The 24,383-nt window shown below is 35.8% G+C and overlaps 3 protein-coding genes across 8 annotated transcripts; 2 read left to right on the forward strand and 1 right to left on the reverse strand.

Moving 5' to 3' along the window:
• Positions 1 to 1,364: 1,364 nt before the first annotated feature.
• On the reverse strand, positions 1,365 to 22,544 carry LOC116300126 (uncharacterized). 6 transcript variants are annotated; one of them, XM_089040643.1, is made up of 17 exons: positions 22,429 to 22,544; positions 21,964 to 22,091; positions 21,038 to 21,124; positions 20,549 to 20,649; positions 12,455 to 12,544; positions 10,985 to 11,356; positions 10,447 to 10,803; positions 10,003 to 10,104; positions 9,775 to 9,884; positions 9,381 to 9,439; positions 9,091 to 9,236; positions 8,936 to 8,977; positions 8,150 to 8,248; positions 8,038 to 8,056; positions 7,893 to 7,935; positions 7,166 to 7,540; positions 5,810 to 5,952 (listed from the first exon to the last, which is right to left on the reverse strand). In XM_089040643.1, exons 6-17 carry the CDS (start codon positions 11,349 to 11,351, stop codon positions 5,941 to 5,943), a joined length of 1,731 nt encoding a protein of 576 aa, XP_088896769.1. In that variant the 5' UTR covers positions 11,352 to 11,356; positions 12,455 to 12,544; positions 20,549 to 20,649; positions 21,038 to 21,124; positions 21,964 to 22,091; positions 22,429 to 22,544; the 3' UTR covers positions 5,810 to 5,940. The 6 variants fall into 6 exon arrangements, with proteins under 6 accessions (XP_031564766.2, XP_088896769.1, XP_088896765.1 ...); XM_089040639.1 differs by having other exon boundaries at positions 12,161 to 12,544; XM_089040641.1 differs by having other exon boundaries at positions 12,161 to 12,544; positions 20,549 to 20,663.
• On the forward strand, positions 13,165 to 17,370 carry LOC148905541 (uncharacterized). The gene is made up of 3 exons (XM_089040648.1): positions 13,165 to 13,306; positions 16,364 to 16,773; positions 17,236 to 17,370. The coding sequence occupies exons 1-2, from the start codon at positions 13,258 to 13,260 to the stop codon at positions 16,762 to 16,764; spliced, it is 450 nt and encodes a 149-aa protein (XP_088896774.1). The 5' UTR covers positions 13,165 to 13,257; the 3' UTR covers positions 16,765 to 16,773; positions 17,236 to 17,370.
• LOC148905542 (uncharacterized) lies at positions 16,960 to 23,784 on the forward strand. Its single transcript, XM_089040578.1, has 9 exons — positions 16,960 to 16,984; positions 17,236 to 17,493; positions 18,036 to 18,157; positions 18,605 to 18,666; positions 21,055 to 21,254; positions 21,766 to 21,801; positions 22,234 to 22,266; positions 22,414 to 22,515; positions 23,086 to 23,784. The coding sequence occupies exons 1-8, from the start codon at positions 16,960 to 16,962 to the stop codon at positions 22,491 to 22,493; spliced, it is 816 nt and encodes a 271-aa protein (XP_088896704.1). The 3' UTR covers positions 22,494 to 22,515; positions 23,086 to 23,784.
• Positions 23,785 to 24,383: the final 599 nt, after the last annotated feature.

The raw sequence follows: 24,383 nt of genomic DNA on the forward strand, positions 1-24,383 counted from the left end.
CTATGTTTTATTCCTTTAGTCCCATCTATGTTTCATCCCTCTAGTCCCATCTATGTTTTATTCCTTTAGTCCCATCTATGTTTTATCCCTTTAGTCCCTTTTCCTTTTCCATGTATTATCCAATATTTATCGCTTTTCCCATCTATGTCCGGTATTTATGGATGAATGATCATTATCATTACGTCACCAGTGATGTTATATCCATAGTCATGCGCGTTTGGGAGCCCTAAATTTATTTATCCCGAAACGTGTACGATATCAAAGCTGAATCGTGTACGATTGTAAATGTAACCAACGAAACTGATCGTGTACGATATCAAAGCTGAATCGTGTACGATTGTAAATGTAACCAACGAAACTGATCGTGTACGATATCAAAGCTGAATCGTGTACGATTATTTACACGCAATGAAACCGATCGTGTACGATATCAAAGCTGAATCGTGTACGATTGTAAATGTAACCAACCACGTCATCGTGTACGATATCAAAGCTGATCGTGTACGATTATTTACACACAACGAAACTGATCGTGTACGATCAGAATGAACGTGTTGGATATGATATCGTGTACGATGTCATGAGATCGTATACGATATCCCAGATAGACACATTGATCCCAAATTTCTGTCTTTGGCCTTTTTTACCGGCTTCAATAAAGGCCTGAGTAATCTTGCGGCCTGAGTAATCCTGCGGCCTGAGGAATTCAGTCAAAGGATCAAATAAGGCATGCGGTAATTGAAATTATAACCCTCAAAACCACAGCGAAATAAGGTTTCAAAACCGCCCATGCACCGCAAAACCTCAGACGAATTGTGGTTGTTCTTAAAGCATATTAAATTGGGGTCTTACATTACATTATAGCAAGAAAACAAGTGAGGGAAGGGTTGCATACCGTAGTAATTCGATGCTAACACTAACAGTGCTAATGAGTGTGCTTATAGAAACTTTAGAAGAAGCATCAGAACGGAGTGCAACCATTGTAATCAAGATAACCCTTAGTTACCTTGATATGAATTAAATGTTTTTGTTTGTTGTCGTTCTGTTTTGTCTTTTTTCTTTTTTCTTTTGTTTTTTGTTTTGTTTTGTTTTTTTTTGTTTTTTTTGTTTTGTTTTTTTTTTTGTTTTTTTTTTTTGTTTGTTTGTTGTTTTTTTTTTGTTTTTGTTTATGGTTTTCATTGAATTTGTTTTCAATGATTGTTCGAACCTTTACTATTCACATTATCGGATTGGATCGATGGTCTAGTGTTTGGGCCTTCAATTAACCCCCACCCCCCCCCCCCCCCCCCCCTTGTTCGTCAAAGAAAAATGACCCCCTCTTTTGGTGTATTACTTGCAACGAAAAGATACTTCAATTGCCAACATTGAACACGTAAGCAACCCTTTTTAATACTTTTGATTCGGGACAAAGAAAACAAATACTACACTTTGCTTTCTCCTTTGTTTGGAGTGATTTGCAACGACTGGTACTCTCGTCTTGTCAAATTCTGCTGCAGTTGTTCGTATGTTCTAGGATTATCAGCCGCATCAGTGCTCTGCCTAGTGTTGCGTTTATTGAGAGGCTCGTATAATGGCATCTGTCGGGTTCTTGCTACATTTGAGAGACCTTGGTAATGTTGTGGCAATGAATGCGCGGGGTCTTGACCACGTGCAATGGGGGCTGAGGAGTTAATCGTAGTCATCTCATTTACAGCCAAAGCACCAATACCATGGTGAGCGAGTTCAGTGTTGGCACCTTCATCTTTTTTTTCACAAATTGTTTCATAAATTTCCTTTTCGGCAATTCTTGGCTTGGCTGATTTATGGATATTGGCGTCGTCCATCTGATTAGCATTCTACATTGAAAAAAAAAAAAATGGAAAAAATGAAAATGAAAAATTTCCACAGATCTCAAGAAATCTCAGTTAGTACAAACAAACTTTCTCGCGCGTGCATCATTTTAAACCTATAAATATTAAGAACCTATTATTTTGCTACAAAAGGCGTAGCAAGATTACAAACTTATTTTGATAAAGAAAAAAAAAACTTTTGATAACATCTCTCTCTCTCTCTCGTTTTCTCACTGGACTCTGAAGATGACTTCCGCTCAGGTTGTTGAAACGTCAGTCACAACCAAATGTTTTTCTCAGGACTACACTCACTCAGACGATCACACTTCACAACAAAACCATTTAATTAAGGGATTTTTGTTTTTTAATATTATTTTATTTATCTAAATAAAATAAAATAATAAATAAAAAAAGGGATTTTTGTTGAATTTCAAAATGGGCCCCTTACGGTAGACGTATTTTCTAATTCTACAACACACTTGCTGTGCATTTGCTGGTATCATAGTACATTATATTTAATATATTTGCATATAGTCTATGCATACACTGTAGTCATGGTAATATTAGTATACAGATAATAGGTGTTGTAAAGATATAACTTTGTTGCGATGAAAGAGCGTTTCCATAGTTAAGACAATACATTTACCTCGTAAGCCTCAAGGTTCTCCCCTTTAATACTTGACAGACTTCTGCAGTGATAAATAATAAACCAAAGTACATTATGCTAATAAACACTTAAGAACTTTATTCTATTGCATTCGAGCAAACAAATAAACATACCAGTAAACGAATAAAGGATAAAAACCCAGCAGAGAGAAAATTTGGAAGAACGACAGATAAAAAGTTACATCAAAAAATACCTTTTCCTTGCTGATTTTTCTAGAATATGAAAAATAAATTTGTATACATTTAAATATTTTGACTACAATAAACTGAACAAAATTGATGTTTTTGAGAAGGTTTGATTGTAAATCATTCAGTGTCGATAATAAAAGGTGTGTTTAGTTTCCATTTTTACCTTTTCCTTTCCAAATGTAGACGATTAAGACCACGACGACAACAACAAGAATAACGATGATAGTGACACATGCTGCGATGATTGAGGTACCTACAAAAATGAACAATATGCATATTTACTAAGTATGGCATTGGAGTAAGCGCAGTGATAAAGGTAACTATTGCACACTATAAAAACGAGTGCATACAATTTGCTTTAGCAATACATTTCAACATTTTTGTAGCTTGCTCAAATGATGACGTGATGACAGACGTCTTTAATTGATGTGTACAGCTGCATACTTACATGTTCCATTAGGCTTTGATTGATTCTCAGTAATACTCGTTCCGGGTACTAAAACAAAAAACAAAAAAATGCTTGTTTATTGTTAGTTTCAAAATATTAAAAGTAACAATACATACTATCCGCCAAGAATATTCAAAATAAATCATGTTTTGCTTGAAAGACGACGAGGAATAAAAAGTACAGAATTGGCAGACAGTGCTAACTAGTCTCAGACTGATTACTCACGAGAGTGTGTTGTCGAAGTTATATTCCTCGGTGCACTTGACGTTATGTTCCTCGGTGCAATTGACGATATTGTGCTTGATACAAATGATGTGATTGCCGTGGTTGAAGTCCGGATAGGTTTTTTAGTTGGTGCTGAAATTGTTACAAAGGAAAAAGAAAAGAAAAGAAAGAAAAAGAAAGAAAGTAAATGAAAAACTAAAAAAAAAAAAAAAAAATGATGACAATGACAAGAAAAGTAGACATTATTGGAGCAAATGAACATAATACTATTGCAGTTTGAATTGGAATGATTTTTTACCTCATTTTCCTTTCAGGAAAGAGCACTATACTTACTAAAAATGGAACTCTAAATTATCCTAGACCTAAACACATATATAATTTAAAGCACAAAGACATTTTCTGACCGGGTTGTGTCACAGTTAACTGTACTGGTACAGGTTGAGGTGCTGATGCTCCCTGTGTTGCAATCAGTGCCATGTACTGATTGGTGTCATTGATGTTAAGGTTTGTGATCTTGAACCAAGCCTGACCCTTTGACATATCACCAACAAAACTGACTCTTCCTGCGTAACTCGTTGAATTGATCTTTTTATCTAACTGTATTCCATCTGCTATATTGTAGTTGATAAGTCCTTGTTTCAGATTGTTAGTGTTGCCATCTCGTATTCCCCAGTTGACTACCTCTATGTTGGTAGCATTAAACATGAACACCACATCTTGTCCAACCTCTCTTGTTAGTAGACCAGGACTGGATATGGGCACTTTCAAAAGGCGTAAACAAAAACAGATGGTTGACCATTAACAACAAATGAAACGTACAAATCTACTAATAAGAATCGTTATATTATAAAATACATAATATGATTAAGTATAGAATAGTAGATATTTATGCGAAAACATCAAATTCGGCAAAACCCTTCTGTTAGACATCGTATTCTGACCAATCACATGCGACAGTTAATAAAAAATGAATCCATTCTCGCATCGGATTGGACGCAATACGATGTTTAACAAAAAACATATTTTAGGTGTTCACGGTTTTCTTATTTTGATTGTAAACAATGGAGTGTCTGTACTCCTGTTGATAGCGTTACTCTTATATTAGTGGGCTCCCTTTTAAAAAATATATTGATAAAACACAGAATAAAACTTCCGTTGAAACACGGCAATTAACAATTTAGTGCCCACATATTTTTATAACTTAGTTTCTTTATGTTTTGCGGGATATAGATACGTATAACCTAGTGATGACATTATTATTATACTTAATAATCTTCTTCTAGACTAAATTTTCATGACCTTTAAGTCAAAGTAATGAACTGCACTTAATGAATACATTTCTCTTCAACTCACCAACAGGCGGAAATAACTGTAGAATCAGAGCTACATAGCTCAATGAAATTACATACATGTTTTGTTAAAGGGTTTATCGCTATTAAATTTGAGTTGTGATCGTTTTTCCAGTATATATCAGGCGTTATGTGAATGTTATTGCACATAAATAAATCTGCTCAGATTTGTCTGCTTTTGGGTGCCTTTCGTTTAATATTCTTCGGTGTAACCTTTTCTAGAGGTTAAAACTTATGTAAATGTTTAGTTGCGTGACGTGCTGCGACCAAAGTGACAGTCACATCATTTTCCTACTGGAGTTCAATAATTCCTATACGTTTTAACCTGTGTTATGGTGTTTGAATATAATAAGCAGTAAGAAGAGACTAAGTCAAAGTATATTGTATAAAATTAGTTGCGTGATCCCCAACATCGATAAAAAATAAATAAACTAAAGGATATATTAATATAATGGGTCTAGCATTAATCCCTTAAGCTTGTTTCAGATCGTCTTTGTTCTCCTTTTTCAGTTCTACAAATGCTGGTCAAAGTATGACATATCTAAGACAGTGGCTTTTACCTTGTTTATTGATCTTAGCTAGAGTAGTTTTATGATCTGATTATAATCGACAAAGGCTGTCGTAAACCCTAAATAGCTATGGCATGCTTAAATTAGATCAAACAGGTTTTTTAAATCATATATTTCATATTTTTAATATTTTCATTATTATTTCAAACACAAACATAACAAACAACATTACAAATAACACTAACACTAAATATAAGTCTAATGCTAGATCAAACATATAATACTAATATTTGATCAAACATAGATGAAACATATATAAAACTGCTTCACCATCATTAAGATTGTATTTACCGTACCTGTTACTATCAGCTGTGTTGTTCTTCTTGGGTTCTGTCCCGAATTTAAAACCAGCAAACACGAATATTTCCCATTATCGTGTTTAGTCACATTTGAGATGACTAGAGTAGCAACAGATTCCTTGCTGAGTCGATGTCTCAGTCTTCCTGGACATGATGGTGATATATACCACCCCCATTGAAGTTTTCCACTTATAAAATTTAAGGCATCAGCAGCAATGCGAGTCTTGTTAATATTGTTACTGTAATACCATTCTGGGGACGTTGTAAAAAACTCTCTGTCTCGGTCATCGACATGGTAATCCCAGACAAACTTTGCAGTTCCGCCAATAGGCACATACAAGATAGATGGTGGGACTTGAGTAAATCTCACAGCTCCATCTAAAGTAAATAAAGGCTTTTCAAAACAGGCATTTCCAATGTATATTTTATTTATTCTTCAGCTAGCGGGCACCACTACTTTTGATTTCATAGTGCTTCGAAAAGAGGGTCGATTCTTGTGGAAAAATTAAAGAAAAGAAAGAAAGAAAGAAAAAAAAAAGAACAATAAATCTTTATTGATGACGCTCGAATTTTTAATTAATTATGAGATCGAAATGCACATATAGGCAGTTTATTACAGCTATTGTGATTAATACGCTGTTTGTCACTGTCAGGTAATTGCTAAATAATTGCACCCAATGTCAGTTTAGATTGAATAATTCATGTGTTACTTTTTGGTTTGTGGTAGGTAAAAGAAGTACAAGAAGTGGATGTCACTAACCGATAAGCGGAAGTATTCCAATAGTGATTCCCAACAAACACAAGAAGAACTCATGACTAAACATTGGGAAACAGATCTGAACAGATCTTGTTTTGAACTTGAAATAATTGTAAATACGAGCTAGCTGAAGCTCTCTCTTTCCTTTTTCTACTTTGCATATGATATTGTGTTAATATATTTCGATTTGCAAATCAATGTCATCAAAGTTAACCTTCTTGCCCTTTTAATATGGTTCATTTGTCACATGACTATAAATAGCTTCGACTACGTGACAAATGACGGTATATAAAACCATGTATCTTTGCTTCCTATGCAAGATTGTATAATCATCGAATGTCTTTCCAAAAAGACCTAAGAAGATTGTCATTTTTACTGCCGGTGCTTTACAAGATGCCAGACGTTTTGGAAAGCTCTAGAAATTTAGTTTTGCTATCGTAGAAAACATTGAATATAAAGTGACACTTTATCGTGCATGCGCTTGCTCAGACGAATGTCACAGAAAATAAAGTGGTCTTTAATTATTACCTAAGGGTAGGTAACGTTTGCACTACAAGTAAACATAACCACAGAAAACTGAAATTTATTTATTTATTCTCTTTTGCACGTGATATGAATAGGTAATAATTAGCATTATCCCTTTATTCAGAACATGAAAAAGTGTATTCATATAGAAAATGTATTCCCATACGGTTGGCAGCTTATTACCTTTAATATTTAGTAAATAAATGCAACTAGATATTAAATTGATGGTGGTACGCGATAGCGTGCTGCAACAATTTTAATATTATAACACAATAATTTTTTTGTGGCTGCATAGTTATTGCCTCATACTTTGCTCTCGGTATCCTTATAACTCTTCAATGACTGGTATTCTCTTCCTGATGCACTCTGTTGTAGCCGTTCGTATGTTTTTGGATCTCCTGGAGCCAGCTCTTCTTTGTTACCAAAGCCCCGCTGCTTGAGAGGTTCATATAGCGGGGTCGGACATGTTGCCTTTATTTGAAGGTCTTGGTAATGTTGTGGCAATGGAGGCACGTCGCCTTGGGCGCCGACAGAAGGTCCACGCGTAGGTTTCACATTTGCTTTTATCGCCGCTGTGTCTTTATTTCTGTTTTCTTTTATTGTTTCATAAATGTCTTTTTCATTTGGCGTTCGAGTTGTTTTTATTGCCATGCCTTGTGAGGCGTCTTCCATTTGATGGACATTCTAAACAACAAAATGTTTTTGTCATTTTACAAAAGGCTGCTAATGCGTTGCCTCTCAACAATGCAGATGGCTTCGATTCTCCGGTCATATAGGTATATATTTTTTGGGTTCTCTAATGTGATTCTAGGGTTTTCTCCGGGTTTTCTGTTTTTCCTCCTTAATTAAAAATCGTTTTTAAAATCTTAATTCGGTATAACGATGTTGCACTCCCCCTTCCCACTCTCCCATTTGAAAACACACACGCACAATAGCTTAAAAACTGGTCTTTTGGTTGGAGCGTTCATTGGGTTCAAGTTTAGAGGGGAGCCTTTCAAGCATATCTTGATATCTATGGCATGATATCTATGGTTACCTCATAACTTTCAAGGTCCTTGTCTTGTATGTTTGACGACCCTCTGCAGTAACACGAATGCAAACAATGAAAAAGTTAATATACAAGAATGGAAAAACCAACACAAAAACAAGAAAACTTAAAAAAGTAAAGAAGCAAACAGTACCTGCTTTCTGCTCCTTTTCCTACAACAAATAAAAACAATGAATTTCTTTCGCTACCCTTTTTAAAATTTGAACGACATTAGTTATATGTTTGAATCTGATTTGTGGACTAACCGGTATTTGATCTTCCTCTCCAAATATAGAAAAGCAGAACCACTACAACTAGAATCAGGAATATGATGATAGTTGTACATGCCGCGATGATTGAGGTGCCTATCAATGCATGAAAACATCAAGATAGAAGGCATAGGCAAATTAGTCGATCACTTTTTTTTAATGTTATTTATAAAATAATTGGGATACTACGCGCGCTATGATTTGTCGAAAACCATGTTTGATGAGAGTATCAAAACACGCTATCGTCATTTTTAATCTATCGCGCGCGCTCATTGGTCAGTTTGAATAAGACGGCACGTAGGGAGAATTTACTTAGCCTTTGCCCTTTTTCGATCTTTTCGCGCGTTTGTTATTTTATAAAACAAATCAAAAACAGTTTTCCGTGTTTGATACTCTGACCAAAACACTTGGGATGTTTGGAGAACGCTCGAGAAGTTGGAAATCACTCCGCTACGCGTCGTGGTTTCCTACGCTCCTCTCGTGATCTCTCAACATCCCGAGTGTTTGGATCAGAGTATCAAACACGGAAAACTGTTTTTGATCTGTTAATCAAAATGGCCCCCAGTATAGATTAAAAAGTAGAAAAGTAACCACTGAGCTAGTATTCTTTTAAATACGGGATCATCGTACATACTGGCTATACAATGGTTTATGTGGCTTAGAATGGAATATTGCAAGAGGGACTCGTACTTTGTACATTCTGATTGCATGTGTTTTCAATAGTGTGGGATAGATAGTAGGTCATATGTCATTGATAGTCACCATTTTTTCATTTTTACTTACATGTGCAAGCAGAACTTGATTGATTCTTGGGGAAGCTGGGTTCTGAAATATTTCATATTTAATTTATTCAGTACAATAGTATAATAGTACATTTTTCTCTTTTCACCACTACAGTCAACCAGTCAGTCACTCAGTCATCTTCTTTTCAAACATACCATTAGAGCACCCTAATGAACCAGGTACTATCTTGAGACTTCCAAGTTTATTGTCTTTTACTTCATCTTTAAGTGGAGCACATATTTCATCTGGTTTTATCGTGTTCTTGAAGAAAACAACGAACTTCACAGGAATAATATTCTCACTTTTAAGAAATAAACCAAAAATACAAATAATTAGCACTGGACGTACTTATTGAAGAAGCGTTGTGGAAAGCATAAAGCAAGGAGAAGATTGGTCCTTCAACACATCTCTCTTTTTTACCGCCTTTTATGGTAATGTCTAATACCTGACTCTTGTGACCTTGGCTTCCTCAAAGTTATCGAAATTTCTATAGACAATGTTGATCTATGACATAGAACATAAATATCATATAATTTGATTTTGCCTCTAAGATATGGCTTCTAGAGAATCGAATTCACTGTTGCTTTCGAAAATCGTGAAATATAAAGACGCAATGTATTTTCTAATATAATCATTACATTTTATCGAACACCTATTTATCTCTCTCTCTCTCTCTCTCTCTCTCTCTTACTCATTTTGTTCTTCCTCAGGTTCTTGAGTCTTTTCTATTGCGGTTTTCTTATATTACTTAGTTTTCATGGTATATATTTTAATATGACCAGTACCAAAATATCACTTGCAGGTTTGCCAACTGGTGCTAATTATTCAACACGACTCACCTCAGAAAGAAAGTTTTCGCTAAAGGTTTTGAAAGCGTCAGAGTTTGCATCACTGAGATTTCCAGATACTTCCTTTACCACTTTTATTGATATGCTTCTGTTTGAAATTTCTATAGAAGTCAAGATAATTATATAAAGATAAGTAAGTCACATACTAAAGCAACTTAAAGTTCTTACGGTTATATTGCTTATAGAACACTGAAAGCGACTATAAAAAATGTTACTTACGAGGCACTTGCGATGTTGGCCGAGGAGAGATTTTTGAGCTTAAAGCTGAAGTGCTGAGTTCTCTTGTGGATGTCTGTAGAGGTATTGTAGTGGCTGGTGCAACTACAGAAAACACAAATAACCTGCTTGCATTGATAAAATTAAAGATTTGAGACAGAGAAAGAAAGAGGGGGTTGGAAGGAAGGAAAGAAAGAAGGAAGAAAAGAAGGAAGGAAGGAAGGAAGGAAGGAAGGAAGATAGGAAAGAAGGAAGGAAAAGTAACTTGGTTCCTGGCCCCCATGTGTTATTTCACTTGATGCTTTTAACGCTTCGGTTTTTTAGGAACTAAAACACTTTTTTCTTTGTTATTATTTGTTTACTGTAACTATATCTGTAACTTTTTAATTTTCTAATTAAAGAAGAAAGAAAAAAAAAAAAAAAAAAAAAGAAATAAAGAACAAATACCTTGTTGTATTACATTAAGTCTTGTAGAACTGAATCTGTAACTTGATTCTCCCTGCAGGAATATTCTTGCCATGTACTGGTTGGTGTCATTAATGTTCAGGTTTGTTATCTTGAACCAAGCCTGACCCTTTGTCAGATCACCAACAAAACTGACTCTTCCTGCGTAACTTGTTGAATTGATCTTGGTGTCTGGAAATGCACTACCAGGGTTAAATACGCGGTAAAGTCTTGGATTCAGGTCATTTGAGTCACCATCTCGTACTCCCCAAGTGGCTTCTGACATTGCTGTACTATTAATCATGAACACCACATCTTGTCCCACTTCTCTCGTCAGTGGTCCAGGACTGGGTATAAGTACTAGACATATAGTAAAAAATGGATCACGATGGTGAATACTGACTGGCTGTAACTAAACTAAAATCTGGTTGCATTGATGGAAATATATAACTTGCTATTAAATATAAATAGATTCTAATCTATGATTATATTATGGGTATTATGGGACATAAATAGAAATATCTTTGTCGGGTTGATTCACCTGTAACGAACAATTCTACTTTTGAAGATATGTACAATCCAGAGGTCAATGTAAGACCGCACTCATATATCCCGCTATCGGTAATGGTGACGCTCGAGATGACCAGAGTAGCCGTTGATTCCTTACGGAGTCGGCCTTTCAGCCTATCAGGACATGTTGGTAAAATAGACCATTTCCATTTAGGGGAACTCCACTTATACTCATTAGCAATCTGTATTTGCGTCACATTTATGTAGTACCAAGTGGGTGAGTAACTACCAAATTCGGCGTCCCTGTTGCTAACATTGTAGTCCCACATCATCCTAGCGTCTTGACCACTCACCACATACAGCACACTAGGTGGCACCTTAGTAAATGGTGATTGCATTCCTCCTGGTGTTTTGTTAATAGTATAGGACGGTAATTAGCTATGTAGCATCGCAGTTTTAAGAAACCAAAAAACTAAGAACGAACTAGCTAAACAAAGGTATAGCTGAGAAAGTACGAATGGGTTACCAATTCCCCAAACGATCGACTTCTGTTATTTTGTACTGGCATTAAACAGTCAATTCCTTAAAAGGTTAGTTGATCATTCGCGTTTGATTTAACGTACCAAAAACTTAAGCACAGAAACATAAACAGCCGGCAATAGTTAGGAGTTAACAGTACACCAGAACTTGAATATGTCAAATACGATATATTCTAGTTACAATTATCACCTACTCGTGTTCCTCTGTCGTGCAACTTCTTGTTTTTTTGCATGTACGGTATTGATATTAAACATAAGGCACCGCACTTCTCAATCTTCTCAGTCGTCTTGTTCTTGGTGCAGGACACAAAAATAGTATATGCCTTGTATATATTGACTTCGACTAATATGGTAGCTTAAGATACGTCTTTTTTAATATTATGCTTCGATTTTATTTCTTTTATATCAATTGGGCTTCCTGTGGATAAAATATTATTATACAGCAAACAAAACAAATGATGAAGCGCGACCAGCACCGATGCACCTTTAATAGAATATTTCATGATCGGTGGTTTTAGTTAGTAAGATCAGATCGAAATACAACCTATGCCATTAATTAGATGAATGCAATAATATTATCAAATATTTATCTTCTATAATCTACGAATTCCTACTGAAACTAATCATAATGTAAACTGCACTCAATAATCAATATATCTTCAACTTACCAACAGGCGGAAGTAACTGTAGAATCACTGCAGCTAGACAGCTCAATAAAATGACATACATTTTCTGTGCTTGCAATTATTTATATGAATATTAACTTTTGAAAACCTCTGGAATATCAATTAGGCGATACGTGAACCGTTTTGCACTGATCGATAAGTAAATCTATTCACGCTCGTCTGCTTTTGGCTGCTGTGTGTTTGATGTTCAGTGGAGTGACCTTTTCTAGAGGTTAATGTCATAAACTGCAGCACGTCACGCAAGTAAGTATTTACAACAGTTTTAACACAGCACACCTTGCCTGAAACAAAAGGATTGCAAACACGGAGGAGAACCTTGATAACCTTGAGATCCTTGAACCTTGAAGACGAAGAATGATGATGCACCTGAAATAGAAGGTTGGCACATCTAAGACAGAAAAATGACACACCTGAGTCATAATGATGTGATAGAAGAATGGCAAACCCGAAAGAGAAGAATGACAGAGCTGAGGGATAAGGATGACACACCTGAATTAGAAGGAGCGCACACCTGAGGTTAATTATTAATAAGAAATAAGAAAACAAAAATACTATGTATATTGTATAGATTGGTAATCCTAAGAAGTCCTTGAATAAGAATCGTGCTCAATTGCATTGAACTCATCGAGGATTTTGTCGAATTCCAACTAGGTTAATCCAACCTTCAAAAAAAAAAACAACTACTACTACTACTAATATTAATAATTAATAATAACAATTAATAATAATTATTATAAATAATAATAATAATGATGATTGATAATAATAATAATAGTAATAATAAATCATAATACTAATTATTTTTATTATTATTATTATTATTATTATTATAAGGAAATAAATAGCAAAGTAGCTATTTATCTATAAATAAATTTATATAGGTGGGAAAAGTGTTTTTTTTAAATCTTTTAATGTATTAATTTTATGCGCTACGAAACATTACCGTTGACAGAACAGGAGATTGGGGTGCCTGTGCCCTGGCGCACCTGACCTGGGCCTGTGGTTCTGCAAACAAAGCACCCGACAGACTGTGGCCTCATAAACATTCATAATATTTGAGTCTTCACTCTAAAATAGCAATGAAGTTTGAAAACTTTTATATTCTTCTGTGCTTTGTTACACCAGCAGGTAAGCTATATAAAATCCATAACTGTTTTAAATAATTCGCAAGATATCGATGAGAGTAGTTGCTGTGATTAGATCATGTGTAGTCTAGGTAATTCACAATAAAAAGTATAACAACGAGCGACGTCATACTTCCTGATACATATTTGTTTGATGAAATCATTGGGAACTTATGCAAACTACTTGATATAACAATGTTAACTAGTGCTTTTCTTTCAACGCCGAATTTCCATTATTGAAGAACTCATATCAAGTCGAAAATGTCGGTCCATGTGTACACGAATATCCAAAGATGAATCGATGGAGGTTCATTTATATGTTGTTTACAGATCGTTTCGCAGTGAAAAATATTCTGTAAGGTCAAATTAAGTTGGCTCGATACAATAATTTTGAAGCACGACTCCTCTACTTGTATTGCAAACTGCGCGGCACCAGATATACCTTGGCCAAATATGAGTTTATATTAAGTGTAGGGATAGATGGAAGTTTTAGATCGCGTGTATTTCGTGACCATCGGACACGCCCTAAAGGCACAGTGACGTTATGTGATTATTTTTTAAATCTATTTCTTGGCGTAATCTGACCAGACCCGGAGAAACGGAGTTCACTATCTGAAACATACTATGGTAGTCTTCAAGATCAGAAAGTTTCAGAGATTTTCATTGTTCAGTTTTGAAATTATTCGAGTTTTAATATTTTTGGATCGTAACATATCTATGAAATATCAACGGAGTCCCGTGATATCCACAAAATGTATTAATTTCGGTCTCTGACAAACTATCTTTACGATATTTTCTTTTATCAATGTAGTAACCAGTGATGATGAGAAATCGAGATCAATCGGTTCAAGGGCACTAGGACACCGAATATGGTTGGATTTCTATATGTTTTTTCCCCTTTCGATTATTTGAATTAAATTAACGTTATATACTTGTTTACTTATCTTGTGTCCGTGTTCCTTCGTTGTCTTCGTTCGCTGTTGTAGTGCAGACGTTTTCATTCCAAAGGTCAAACGGTTTGAATAGCCTACGAGCGTTACTTCTTTAACGGCCGTTCCGTACTTGACTCTGTTTGTACTATACCAACAACAACTCGACCGCGCGATGCTCCTTACGTCAGTAATATTCAACCGTCAGTTAATATGGTTAATCAAATTCACCTTAAGTTCTATATAGAGTCCCGGGGTAGGCTACTAGCCTGCTTGCCATTGTTCTCTCGTCTGCTTGCTTAATCCAATTATTTTGAAAGGTGGGGTGGCAGTGTGTTTACACAGCGATGACAGATGCAGCACCAACGCTAGTGTACGAACCACTGCCGAGCCTAGACAGGGGTAACACGATTTCCCTCGGCCCTCACTCGGACCCGAACGCTAGTAATTCGAACCCTAAGACGTGACTAACAGATTACGGCCTCTATAACTTAACACACTACAGGATACTAGAGATTTAAGTACTATAGATCAACGACAGCACGCTATTACCACACACTTTTTACTCAAAGAAACTTCCCCCTTTTGTATCATCAACTACAATAAAGGAATTTCTTACGATATTTCGTAATAGCAATCTAATCTTTATTTGTTTACTTACTTGTACACGTCCAGTCAACGTGAGCGTGACCTAAAATGACCTACTGGTCGATATTAATATTTTTGAACTGTAACTGTCTGATCGTTGAGGTATAGAAAAGTTACATTTCATTTCGTAAACAGTACCCTGGGTTCAAGATATGCTTCCCTCTAATTGAAAAAAACGAAATCAACGGGGAATTTTTTCCTGCGCAACGTTATGATTAGTTTGGGCATTGTACTTATTGCTCCTGAAATTTCAAGCGAGTGGAATTTTTAGAAGCCCTTCAAATGCGAAAAATAACGTTGCACGCAATACATATCTGTATCGCCTTGAATAGAACCAGATTTTCGGGTATTCCTTTGTTTCTTTTGTTATGAAGCGATTTTGTTTTTAAAACTTTACATGCTGAACATTCCATTACACTTGTATATCATTAAACACATGAATTACCAAAAGACCGATATAGAAAGTTTCCTTTGATACACCGCCGTCCACGATCGTGGGCAAACGAAACCAGTTTTAGAACATGTAGTGCGCATAAGCAAATGTAACACACCGTGACGCCAAACGTTGTTTGACGAGAGCGGCTGTCAAAATCATGACAGCGTTTCTAAGTTACGCCACGCAGGCGCAACAAGTATAACGTCCAACATCGGTAGAGTCTATTTTCCTCACTCCACCAAAACAAAAGGAAAATAGGCTCTGCCAGCAGGAAAACAAACGGTTAGAACACCGCTCGTAACACTGCCCGAAAATGACGTGACGCACACGTTGAAACATGTTTGTGAAACGAACTTTAATTAAAGTATCGCAATCATCCTAGGCATATCTAAGAACAGCGATTCGCCTTCTTTGTAGTTTAGTTCCGCACTAATACTTCAATTCAGTTCAACTATAGGAATTTGAAGACTTGGTTGGAGCTCGATAAATTGCATAAAGAACAGCAACAAGATATACTACCGAGAGTATTGCTCTCTCTTTTTTATGTAATTTAACAATATTAGCCTGGTTAATCCGTTGCTTTAAGCTTCGTGTAGATGAACTAGCTGGAAATTAGAAATTATAGAAAATAACCAAAAGTATCAGATTTACTAACAACAGGTTCAAATTTATGATGGTAATTGGTAATCGGGTGGAGTGCAAATTTGGTCTGAAATCAAAAACGCGCGATTCAACAAAATTTTCTTGTAATAAATATAATAATAAAGCAGTTATAAAAAGAAACTGAATTAGAGCTTAGTAAATACGAAACGAGCCAGTAGCACTTGAAAATATATAGTGATGGATAGAATAGCAAGGCAACTTTTAATTCTAAATGAGCATTACTCTAAAAATGCGTGCAAGAAAATAATCTCTTGCAGGCATTTTATTGGTTTATGCGAGAAAAAGATGCTTTGGGTGAATAATAGTGCTTTATCTGAAGTACGGTAATTGTTTAAATATACTGATAATAAATTTCGTCTAATTGATGTTTGTTGTTCTATCTCAGCTTCTTTTGAATTCACAAAATATCCCGATAAACCACTGGTTGTGTATTATAGAAACAGGACGAATGTTGAACTAAGATGGGAGTGGAAACTGGCATCAGGGGAAATAACAGCTCCTATAAAAATCAGGAGATATCGCAAGGGCAACGCTGCGAAAACAGAGATGCTAATTGCTACGTACTATTCAGATGCGAATAACAATGTAGATCAGGCCAAATACAGCATGACCATTGTAAACTCGATGAATGGATATGCAAGTTTTGTTATCAAGGACATTACGAATCAAGGCCTAAATAGAGATGGTTCTACCGTAGATGTTATGAACGAGAATGCAGTCTATGTTTATAAGATCGTGGTGGATGAACAAACACTACCCAAAGATTATTTAACGAAGTCGAGCTAAACGTGTTCAGTAAGTATTAAACACCATCTACTTGTAGGTAACTTTTATAATGAAGGAAGCCTTTTCCAAAATCAAATACGCTTTTACGTATTTTTCATACAGAGTGAATTCTACTATTTCTCATTCAAGAAACTTTTACAATTTTTTTTTCGCGCGAGAAACAAGCCATAACCAACAAAATTCTTATATTAAGCCATGCTGACAGTGACTAAACGAAAAAGTAAATTAATTAAAAGACCAAAATACTTTATTTGTATTGTTATTTTTGTTTAGATTTTTTTTCCCGATTTTTATGTTACTGTAATCGGAAGGTTTTCTTTGATTTCATTGTTGATAAGGTATAATTATATTTTATATTGCTTCTACTTTTCAAACTTATTCGTTTCCTCTTTGTTTTGTTCTGTTCTATTCAGTTGCGCTTCATTGCTTTGCTTTGCTTTGTTTGTAATTTCTTTACTATCTAAATTGCAGAGACCCCAGTCATTACAACATACCCCAGGAACCAAACAGTATCAGGAGGAACCGTCACATTTGAATGTGCTGCTGATGGTAAACCAAAACCAATAATAACATGGGAAAAGATTGGAAGCTCCCAAGTTTTCTCTCAAGGAAGCCCACTAACAATAACAAACTTTGACACCTCTAAAGTCGGGGTCTACAGATGCACAGCCAAAAGTACTGGAATAGCTGAGAATGCTAGTGCAACTGCATTTGTACAGTTTTCAACATGTAAGTAGGTATTTCTATTAGCAGTTGTATTTAACTTCAGGCAGGCCCGAGGTCTTGAATTTTAATGCAAACCTGAGTACGGTTTTGGTTTAAAAACCAATCACGCCCAATTTCTATTGTTTGATGTAGGGTTTGAATTTCAATGGAAAACATGTACGTCCCGGGTTTTGAATTCAGCCCCGCTTTCCCCTGGTTATATCAATACTGCCCCAAACTTTAAATCAAGGTTAAATCTAGGTTTTCTATCGAAATTCAATCCTACATCAAACAATAGAAATATGGCGTGGGTGGTTTTTAAATATAATCACAAAAACACTGGGCCATTGAAACATAGCTGTTTCTTTACAAATAACGGCATTTCAACAATACCAGAAATAAATATATATGATATATGATCATTGCAATTTTAAAAGTAAAGTATCATGTTTTCTCCTTTGCTGTTTTGGCTGATTATTAGTTAATTACAAGGGCTGTATGTTTGCTACCAAATGTACTATTTCATAAGCTTTGTATTAGTGCCTAATTGTTCTCCACTATAATAGGTGGATCGGGATGTGATAAGGAGGAGCTGGCCATTGAGTTCACTGACTTGACATACAATTATGAATATGAAAACCCCAGCTATAACAAGTACAAGGAATTAAAAAACAAGATTGAAACTGAGGTAACTACGTTGGACATGACTAATTCATACTGAGATTCTATATATTCACTAATTGAACTGTATTTCCAGAGTGACCACGGTAAATCCGTGAAACACTAATTACTAAATAATACAAAATAGTTCTAGTTAAACAATAGAAAACAATGGAATTTGCATGAAATAGTGCTATTTAGTATAACGACAGTTTCACGGATTTACTGTGGTCACTCTATTTCTTGCTTTGCTTAAATTAATATTACAATGGTCTTGGTTTGAAATGACGCCTAAAAAAGACGCCTAGATCTGTGTTGGTAGCGTAATTATGTAATATAAATTGGTAATGAAATAAGGCTAAGAAAAAATGATACAAAGTCAAGCAAGTAAACAGTTTTCATTTGCTTTTCCCGATTCTGTTAAAGCTTAATGCTAAAGAATGATATGCTTAAAAATTCATTGTTTACATTTTAGTGCCTTATTGCTTATGCCCTGAAAGGCAAAACCATTCACAAGTGTGAAGTAGTAAGATACAGGTAAGCCAGTATACATGTAATAGTGCCTTACTGCATATGCCTTGAAAAGAAAAACCGTTCACAAGTGTGAAGTAGTAAGATACAGGTAAGCCAGTATACATGTAATAGTGCCTTACTGCATATGCCCTGAAAGGCAAAACCGTTCACAAGTGTGAAGTAGTAAGATACAGGTGAGCCAGTATACATGTAATAGTGCCTAACTGCATATGCCTTGAAAGGCAAAACCGTTCACAAGTGTGAAGTAGTAAGATACAGGTAAGCCAGTATACATGTAATAGTGCCTTACTGCACATGCCCTGAAAGGCAAAACCATTCACAAGTGTTAAGTAATAAGATACAGGTAAGCCAGTATACATGTAATAGTGCCTTACTACATATACCCTGAAAGGCAAAACTGTTCACAAGTGTGAAGTAATAAGATATAGGTAAGCCAGTGCATATGTAATGCATTATTCAGGCAGCAACCTTGGAGTTATTTATTTTGTGTTTTACTTTTGATTTGTGTCTCTTGATGTAAATTTTTGTATAAAAGGAGTGTTTCATTTGGGTTTCCAAACACCAAGAAACTGATGAAAGAGCAAGAGCAAGAGCCCCATTTATTCAGAAAAAAAAAAAAAAAAATCCAAAGCAATCCCAGTCCAATATATTAAGAGGAAATTTTTTTCAATAATGAGCAATAATGGCAAAAGCGCCAAAAACTAGACTTTCGTATGAGTTTTGATCCCAATTTTCGTTTTGGGTTAACACTCAAAACCTTTTTTTAACAGTTAGAAACTGATGCTACTATGATAAAATGCCTGTTTGAAGTAGTATTTTCAATTGTACAAAGATGTTTTGTTGCATTTGTGTTAGAATGTTGCTTTGTCAGGCTTTTTTATAGAAACTATATGGGAAATAAGCAAATGAAGTCCTTAAACCTCATTTTCGAATAAAATTTTTGCTTTGGGTCAACACTTTGATTCCACTTTCATCGGTCATCTCCACTTCCAAACAAGCTAAACTTTCTGAATCACAATATTTTAGCCTTGTACTATACAACAGCTAGCCTTTCTTCAAGAAAAATTATTTTTGGTGCTCACTGCTTGAATACGAAAAGAATTCTCTCTTAAAATCATCGAGACTTAAAATTTATCAAAAGTACAATTTTTTATTTATTTAGAAGATTGCATTAGTTAATAAAAGAATAGGAATGTCTACTGGTATTGAACCTGGGACCCTTTGTTAGTACCAAACTCATTAAATTGTTTCCTTGTCACTATGCTACAACAACATTTATGCATAATTGTTAAGTGGTCATTGCACATACCGTAAATCCTCTATTTAGCCCCTCCTCTCAAATAAGCCCCGCCCTCTCTAATAAGGCCCCCCTTTTTAAAGGAAGAAATTTGTGAAGCCTCCCTCTCTTTTTAGCCCCCCCCCCCCTCCCCTCCCCCTTCACAACTAAACAGTCACGTGTACTGATTAAAGGTGATTTATTAAAGTCTTGATACGGTAGTTCACTAACATAATCGTAAATTATACTTGAGAGACTAACAAAGGTGAATCAAATAATAAAAATGCCATGTACATCACTACAGATTATGCGAGACGGTCAATAGTAATGCTTCCGTTTAATTCTGAGTTACAATCATATTACATGCTGACAGCGTACAACCATAGTTAACAGTTACTATTAACTATGGTACAACTTACTGCGTTTCGACTAAATCAATAAGCCCCCCCTCTCAATTAAGCCCCCTCTCTCCAATACGCCCTCCCTCAAACGTGCCTGAAATAAATAAGCCCCCCGGGGGGCTAAATAGAGGATTTACGGTAAAATAAATTTGAGTTGATATTGTAGTTATTAGAAAATCAAATTGAATTATGCATAATAGCAGCATACCTGGAGCATTTCGGTTGGCTCAGTTGGTTGAGCATCGGACTTTCGTGCGTGAGGTCGTGGTTCGGGTCCCGGCCAGACCAACACTCAGGATCTTAAAATAACTGAGGAGAAAGTGCTGCCTTTGAAATCACATCTGCAAATGGATAGACTTTCAAGTGGCTCGGATATCGATGACCACTTTAAATGGCGGTCCGGTATCTCAACACTCATCATTACTAACCAACATAGGGACGTAAAAGAACCACTGAGGACGTAAAGAAACCCTGGCAGTGACCATCCTCAGTGCCTACACTTCATACTAACCATCAATCATGCTTGTAAATTGCATAAAAGCGCCTTTGATTATATCCATATAGAAAGGGTGCTATAAAAATAATTTATCATTATCATTATCATTATCATATTCACTAGTTATTATTGTTACTTTAATATTAATTGTTAATTTTAAGGCTGTCATATAATTTTATATATACTCAATATATGATGTACCGGTCTCTACTTCGTAGAAATGGCAGTGTTGTAGCTGTGGTAGAGTTAGGATGGCCCACAAATACCTTGGATCCCAAGCAACCTATTCTGCAAGCAATAAGTGATGGAAATTTTGCAGGGTTCCAAGTAAATTCAGATTTTGTCAGTCCAACAGAACCTCCAGCACACCCTCCAACAACCATATCAACACACCCCCCACCACTCAGTTCTCCAAAAGGTACGAATACGTTTGTCTGTTAGACTCTCTTTTTCTTTCTCTATTATCAGTTTTCTCTTCCTTGTTTTATCTTGTACTTTAAACAAACACGGATATTGATTTCAAAAAAGGTAAAATCCAGACAAGGCTTATCTGTGTTACATTCTTACATTTTTGACAACAAGTACATTTTGTTATTGTTTGTTTGTTTGTTTTTAAACGAATTATTATTTGATTGCCTTGTTGTTTGTTTCTTCATCCAGAATGCCTTTAATTTGAACATACTTGTTATCCTACTATTGCATGTTGCATGTAATACAATATTTATTTTCTTCGAATTGAAATTTCAACATCAAGTAAGTTTTGCTTTTATGTCATTGATTTCTTTTTTATCTTCCACCAACTCCTTCTGGAAAAAAAGAAACAGTAACGCCAACGCCAACGCCAACGCCAACACCAACGCCAACATCAAAATAACTGCATACCTTGTCCCGAGAATCAAGGGCATTTTAAAATTTTTCGTGTTATTTTTTTTCAGTTCCCTTAACAGACACAAGAATGATTGACTGTAAGTTTTTTTGATCATGTGAAAAGACTGTATTGATTTCCCCTATACTACTACTGGTGGGGAAAATACTATCGTTGTACAAGTCCATAGGAACAGTTTGTGACAAAACCAGAATATAAAGTATGATTAAATTAACCATTTGCATAGGATCGACAGCCTTACCTGTTGGTGTGACTTTCATTGGGTTACTAGTCCTGTCTACTGCTGTGTTGGGTTTCCTACTTTGAAAGAAGAGTTCGGACCTTGCTTTTATGTCATTGATTTCTTTTTTTATCTTCCACCAACTCCTTCTGGAAAAAAAGAAACAGTAACGCCAACGCCAACGCCAACGCCAACGCCAACGCCAACGCCAACGCCAACGCCAAAATAACTGCATACCTTGTCCCGAGAATCAAGTGCATTTTAAAATTTTTCGTGTTATTTTTTTTTCAGTTCCCTCAGTAAACGGCACAAGAAGTAATAACTGTAAGTTTTTTTAATCATGTGAAAAGACTGTACTGATTTCCCCTATACTGCTACTGGTGGGGAAAATACTATCGTTGTACAAGTCCATAGGTATAGTTTGTGACAAAACCAGAATATAATGCATGATTAAATTAACCATTTGCACAGGTTCGACAGCCTTACCTGTTGGTGTGACTTTCATTGGGTTACTATTCCTGTGTACTGCTGTGTTGGGTTTCCTACTTTGAATGGAGAGATCGGACCTGAAAGGTAAATGCATATTCAACTCAATGGAAAAGTATTTCATTCCTTTTGAGAATATCACTTGATAGTCTGAGGTTTATCTTTAACTAACAAACCAACCAACAAGTGAACGTACTAACCAAGCAACCTCGCATGGGGCCTTCCATCCATTCATCCCATCATTCATTCATCCAATCATCCATGCATCCATGCATCCATGCATCCATGCATCCATGCATCCATGCATCCATGCATCCATGCATCCATGCATCCATGCATCCATGCATCCATGCATCCATGCATCCATGCATCCATGCATCCATGCATCCATGCATCCATGCATCCATGCATCCATGCATCCATGCATCCATGCATCCATGCATCCATGCATCCATCCATGCATCCATCCATCCATCCATCCATCCATCCATCCATCCATCCATCCATCCATCCATCCATCCAACTAACAAGACAACTAACCAACAGATGGTCTAATTATGAAGTTACTTAATTATTTCCGTCATTTGTACACCTGCAATTTTTGATATATATATATATTTTTTCTAATATTTCTTTCTGCTTCCTTACACTTTATAGAAGAGGTCGCTAAGAACAGGAAACGCATAACTTAAAATGAACATCCAACTCATTTCACGGATAAGACATTAATAGTAGACAGCCAAAATGCAGTACAAATGACACGTATATACCATTAAGTAATGCAAAAAATGTTGTCGGTCTGTGATCATTTAAATCTTAAATCTGAGACTGAGTAGCACGTAGCAAATTGTAATACGTTCACGGCCGAACAACGTAGTTTTCTTTTAGATTGAAATATGAAGCATGACTTTTGAGTTAGAAATGTATTTTTTTCGTATTTTAGCCAGAAAACACAAACACATAAAAAATAACTTTTAGTTTCAGAGCTCCCTTTTCAAAAGTCTGTCCAACAACATTTTTGAAATGGTGTATAATCAGTGCTTAGGTAACTAATCCATTTCGGTCTTATCAAACCTTAGGGCGTCGTATATAAGAATAATCCAGTTTTGTTCTCTGTTAATCTGCAATGTTAGCCTCGATTTCGTTATGAATTACTTTGAATATATATGAATTCCAATGAAGATTCGTACAATTTCAAATCGTAAGTATTTTTGAGGTAGAACGTTATTTGTTTACTTAAACGTTGGTATTTGTGAATATTTGGACACTGAAATGAGACTTACATGTAGAACTGAGTTTTGAGTTAAAAATGATACTAAATAATTTTTTCTAATGAAAATAAAATCGAGGAACACAGTCTGTGTAGCGGCTTACTAGGGGAATTGGCGGAGGGGGTAATGGGGAGGGTCGTAAGGGGGAGGTGGTAAGAGGGAGGTGGTAAGGGGGAGGTGGTAAGGGGGAGGGGGAGGGAGGGAGAGAGAGAGGGAGCTCCCTCCTTGTCTTTCCCTACCCCTTCCCCCTCTCCCAATTTCCCTACAGCGAAAATTGTCTATTATCTTACTGTAAGGACAGTTTTCGTACCATGCAATGACAAATATCCGTAATTTAGTCAAGTTCTGAATGGTATACAAGAAATAATGTAATCATATGCAGTTCTATATATGGAGATATCTGTACCAGGCAATAGACCCCTTGCATGGGATGTCATCGGAGCTCAATTTGGAGGACAAAACAACTAAATAATTTCAATATTCTGAGCTGCAATTCCAAAGTGCGGCAAGGGGTTTATTATTAAACGCTAAAAGGTATTTGACCCTTTTTAAGATTGTCTTAAGTGCGAAGCTAGCTTGGAAATGCAAAAGAAATGCCTCAAATTGTATTGAGAAAAAGTGTGCTTTTTTTTGTCTTTCCATGTTAGCCTTGCATTCAGAACAAATTTAAGAAGGGTCCATTGC

The sequence above is a fragment of the Actinia tenebrosa genome, unplaced genomic scaffold, assembly GCF_029948245.1.
Source record: "Actinia tenebrosa isolate PJP-AT-01 unplaced genomic scaffold, QUT_ActTen_1.0 PGA_scaffold7__59_contigs__length_16204524, whole genome shotgun sequence".
NCBI classification, from domain to species: Eukaryota; Metazoa; Cnidaria; class Anthozoa; order Actiniaria; family Actiniidae; genus Actinia; species Actinia tenebrosa.